Below are 4,814 nucleotides of genomic sequence, written 5' to 3' on the forward strand. Positions count from 1 at the left end.
AGGCACCTGTAATCCCAGCTACTCGGGAGGCTGAGGCAGGAGAATGGCTTGAACCTGGGAGGTGGATGTTGCACTGAGCCCAGATCGTGCCACTGTACTCCATCCTGAGCGTGAGAGCAAGACTCCATCTCAAACAAAAAAAAAAAAGTCATAGGTCAAAAATGCATTTAATACCCTGATAAACCCACCCTAAAGCTGAAAACTCTAAGTGAAATTATCTTAAGTCGGGGACTGGCTATATTTAATTTCACAAACCCAGAATTGGATGATGCTTAAAATTGGGACGAAGTGTTCTTTCACTCGTTCAACAGACTTTTGTTCTGGACTCTATGATAATTCTGACACCTGCTTGGTCCCCTGCTAAGAGCTTTAGGAGCGTGCTCTCATTTCATCATGTAACTCAAGCGCCAGGCGTTCGTTCTACATGCTGTTACTCTCTGCACACAGAGACAATCACTGAGACACTGAGAATCACCAGCTGGAGGGCTTTTCTTTTTTAAATTTTAATTAATTGTGACAGGACCGGATGTGGTGGCTCACGCTTATAATCGCAGCACTATGGGAGGCCGAGGAGGGTGGATCACGAGGTCAGGACTAAAATACAGAAATTGTACTAAATACAAAAAATACAAACTACAAAAAATGTACTAAAAATACACAAACTAGCTGGGCGTGGTGGTGCATGCCTATAATCCCAGCTACTGGGGAGGCTGAGGCAGGAGACTGGCTTGAACCCAGGAGGCGGAGGTTACGATGAGCTGAGATTGTATCACTGCACTCCAGCCTGGGTGACAGAGCAAGACTCCGTCTCAAAAATAATAACAACAATAAATAAATAAATAATAAAGATTTCAGGACTGATTGAATAATAAAGTGTTGGTGACAGCCTTGTGGCCACGTGGATAGGGGCTGGCAGGCATTTCCCTGGGAGAGGGAAGGATATTGGTCTGTGGCCTGTGCTGATGTACATTACACTTCTTTCCCTGGCTTCTGAGCCGAAACTTTGCTGGCTTCTTTCTTTTTTTTTTTTTTGAGATAGAGTCTCCCTCTGTCACCCAGGCTGGAGTGCAGTGGTGCGATCTCTGCTCACTGCAGGCTCCACCTCCTGGGTTCATGCCATTCTCCTGCCTCAGCCTTCCAAGTAGCTGGGACTACAGGTGCATGCCTCTATGCCTGGCTAATTTTTTGTATTTTTAGTAGAGACGGGGTTTCACCATTTTAGCCAAGATGGTCTCAATCTCCTGACCTCGTGATCTGCCTGCCTCAGCCTCCCAAAGGGCTGGGGTTACAGGCATGAGGCACTGCGCGCGGCTGTAAACTTTGCTGGCTTCTAGTTTCAGCCTGCTTGCCTTCAATCCCTTTCTGAGCCACTCTCTCTCTCTCTCTCTCTTTCTCCTTCTTTCCTTCTTCCTCTTCTTCCTCCTCCTCCTCTCCTTTTCTTCTTCTCCTCCACCCCACCCGTCCTCTGGCTGTGTGAATCAAGCAAATCGTATAGATAGAGGCAGTGAGGGCAGACTTATTACCATCCTCTAACATCACTGACTCCTCCGTTCAAGACCTGTCTTCTTGTTTAGCTTTCTGTGAAACATGGAGTTCGTGTCAGGAATGCATCAGGCCTCAAGTCACAGAAATCATGAATAAAAGTGGCTTCTTTGTTACAGGAACAAGAAGGTCAGGGTGGGTAAGGGAGCAATGCTACCGAGGACCAAGCAATTTCCACCGTTCATCTCTACCACCATTAAGGGTGTAGTACTTTGTCTCCCGTGTGTTGCCTCATGGTCCCAAGATAGCTGCTGTGGCTCCAGATCTTATATCCCCATTCCAGGCAGGAAGAATAGGGAAAGACAAAAGGCAAAAGATTTTCTCCTAGTGTGGTTTTCCCTTTTCTTCTCCATCAGAGACATCCTCTCCAAGGGCTTTCCCTATATCTCACTGGCCAGCACTAGAGGCCTGAGCAGCTGAGTTACAGAATCTTTTAGGTTTCTTTTTCTTTTCTCTTTTCTCTCTTCTTTTCTCTTTCTTGAGACAGAATCTCACTCTGTCACCCAGGCTGGAGTGCAGTGGTGTGATCTTGGCTCACTGCAACCTCCACCTCTCAGGTCCAAGTGATCCTCCTGCCTCAGCCTCCCAAATAGCTAGGATTACAGGCACCTGTCACCACGACTGGCTAATTTTTGTATTTTTTGTAGAGACAGTGTTTCACCGTGTTGGCCAGACTGGTCTCAAACTCCTAACCTCAAGTTATCTGCCTGCCTTGGCCTCCCTAAGTGCTGGAATTTCAGGTGTGAGCCACCACATCAGGCCTCTTTTTATTTTTTGAGACTGTGTCTCACTCTGTTGCTCAGGCTGGAATGCAGTGGAGCAATCTCAGCTCACTGCAAACTCCGCCTCCCTGGTTCAAATGATTCTCCTGCCTCAGCCTCCTGGGTAGCTGGGATTACAGGCGCCCGCTTGTATGGCTGGCTAATTTTTGTATTTTTAGTAGAGACAGAGGCTGGACTCGAATTCCTGAGGTCAAGTGACCAGCCGGCCTCGGCCTTTCAAAGTGCTGGGATTATAGGCGTGAGCCACTGCACCCAGCCTCTTTTAGCTCTCTTGACTCTAGAAAAGTCTGGCAAAGGTGGACTAGGGAGCGGAGCTTCAGCATTCTCCCCTCTGCCCTCCATCCTACCCTGCGCAGGGGGAGACACCCGTGCCCAACATCATGGAGACTGCTTTCTACTTCGAGCAGGCCGGCGTCGGCCTGAGCTCGGACGAGAGCTTCCGCATTTTCCTGGCCATGAAGCAGCTGGCGGAGCAGCAGCCAATCCACACCTGTCGCTTCTGGGGCAAGATCCTGGGAATGAACCGCAGCTACCTGGTGGCCGAGGTGGAATTCCGGGAGGGCGAGGAGGAGGCGGAGGAGGAGGAGGTGGATGAGATGACGGAGGGTGGCGAGGTCATGGAGGCGCACGGCGAGGAGGAGGGCGAGGAGGACGAGGAGAAGGCCGTGGACATCATCCCTAAGCCCGTGTGGAAGCCGCCGCCCGTGATCCCCAAGGAGGAGAGCCGCTCAGGCGCCAACAAGTACCTGTACTTTGTGTGCAACGAGCCGGGCCTGCCGTGGACGCGGCTGCCCCACGTCACCCCGGCCCAGATCGTGAACGCCCGAAAGATCAAGAAGTTCTTCACAGGCTACCTGGACGCACCGGTGGTCAGCTACCCGCCCTTCCCGGGCAACGAGGCCAACTACCTGCGGGCCCAAATAGCCCGCATCTCGGCCGCCACGCAGGTCAGCCCGCTGGGCTTCTATCAGTTTAGCGAGGAGGAGGGTGACGAGGAGGAGGAAGGTGGTGCTGGGCGCGACTCCTATGAGGAGAACCCCGACTTCGAGGGCATCCCCGTGCTGGAGCTGGTCGACTCCATGGCCAACTGGGTGCATCACACACAGCACATCCTGCCGCAGGTGAGCGCCGGGACTCCCGCCTCCCACATGGCAGGGGCAGGGGGCTCGCGCATGACCCTGCAGTACTGACCTCAAGCTCTTATTCTCTGCTAGGCAACTAATATTCATTCCTCCATTCATCCATCCATTCATTGGTTCAACAGATACTGGCGGATAATCCCGTCAGAAACCTTTGGGGACAGAGGCATTTTTTTTTTCTTTTCTTTCCGTCTTTTTTTTTTTTTTTTTTTTTGGTGGGGGGGAACGGAGTCTCTGGCACCCAGGCTGGAGTGCAATGGTGCGATCTCAGCTCACTGCAGCCTCCACCTCCCAGGTTCAGACGATTCTCCTGCCACAGCCTCCTGAGTAGCTGGTACTACAGGCACACGCTGCCACACCCGGCTAATTTTTTGTATTTTAGTAGAGATGAGGTTTCACTGTGTTGCCCAAGCTGGTCTCAAACTCCTGAGCTCAGACAATCCGCCCGCCTTGGCCTCCCAAAGTGCTAGGATTATAGGCATGAGCCACTACGTCCGGTTCTTTTTTATTCTTCTTCTTCTTTTTTCCTCTTTTTTTTTTTTTTTTTGAGCCAGAGTTTTGCTCTTGTCACCCAGGCTAGAGTGCAATGGCGTGATCTTGGCTCACTGCAACCTCTGCCTCCCTGGTTTAAGCAGTTCTCCTGCCTCAGCCTCCCAAGTAGCTGGGATTACAGACATGCACCACCACGCCCAACTAATTTTGAACTTTTAGGAGAGACAGGGTTCCTTCATGTTGGTCAGGCTAGTCTCAAACTCCTGACCTCGGGTGATCTGCCCGCCTCAGCCTCTCAAAGTGCTGGGATTACAGCACTTTGAGCCACCACGCCCAACTTTTTTTTTTCTTTTAACACATAGCATCTTGCTGTGTCACCCAGGCTGGCATGCAGTGGCACGATCATAATTCACTGCTACCTTGACCTCCAGGGCTCAAGCAATCCTCCCGCCTCAGCCTCCCGAGTAGCTAGGACTACAGGCACGTACCACCACAACTATGTTTTTTTTTTTCCTGAGACAGATTCTCGATCTATTGCCCAGGCTGGAGTGCAGTGGCATGATCTTGACTCACTGCAAGCTCTGCCTCCTGGGTTCACGCCATTCTCCTGCCTCAGCCTCCTGAATAACTGGGACTACAGGCGTCTGCCATCATGCCCGGCTAATTTTTTTGTATTTTTACTAGAGATGGGGTTTCAACATGTTAGCCAGGATGGTCTCCATCTCCTGACCTCATGATCCGCCCACCTCGTGCTGGGATTACAGGTGCCTGACACCATGCCCAGCTAAATTTTGTATTTTTTAGTAGAGATGGCGTTTCGCCATGTTGGCCAGGCTGGTCTCAAACTCCTGACCTCAAG

At 51.1% G+C, this 4,814-nt stretch overlaps 1 protein-coding gene across 2 annotated transcripts in view; it reads left to right on the plus strand.

Moving 5' to 3' along the window:
* Positions 1 to 4,814, plus strand: part of RSPH6A (radial spoke head 6 homolog A (Chlamydomonas)) — a 23,982-nt gene that overhangs the window by 11,413 nt on the left and 7,755 nt on the right. For both annotated transcript variants that reach the window (XM_011962973.1, XM_011962974.1), the window contains exon 3: positions 2,681 to 3,445. In XM_011962973.1, coding sequence (XP_011818363.1) covers positions 2,681 to 3,445 — 765 coding nt within the window. The remainder of the gene's footprint in view (positions 1 to 2,680; positions 3,446 to 4,814) is intronic.

This window comes from Colobus angolensis, unplaced genomic scaffold (assembly GCF_000951035.1).
Source record: "Colobus angolensis palliatus isolate OR3802 unplaced genomic scaffold, Cang.pa_1.0 Scaffold60, whole genome shotgun sequence".
Taxonomy (NCBI): domain Eukaryota; kingdom Metazoa; phylum Chordata; class Mammalia; order Primates; family Cercopithecidae; genus Colobus; species Colobus angolensis.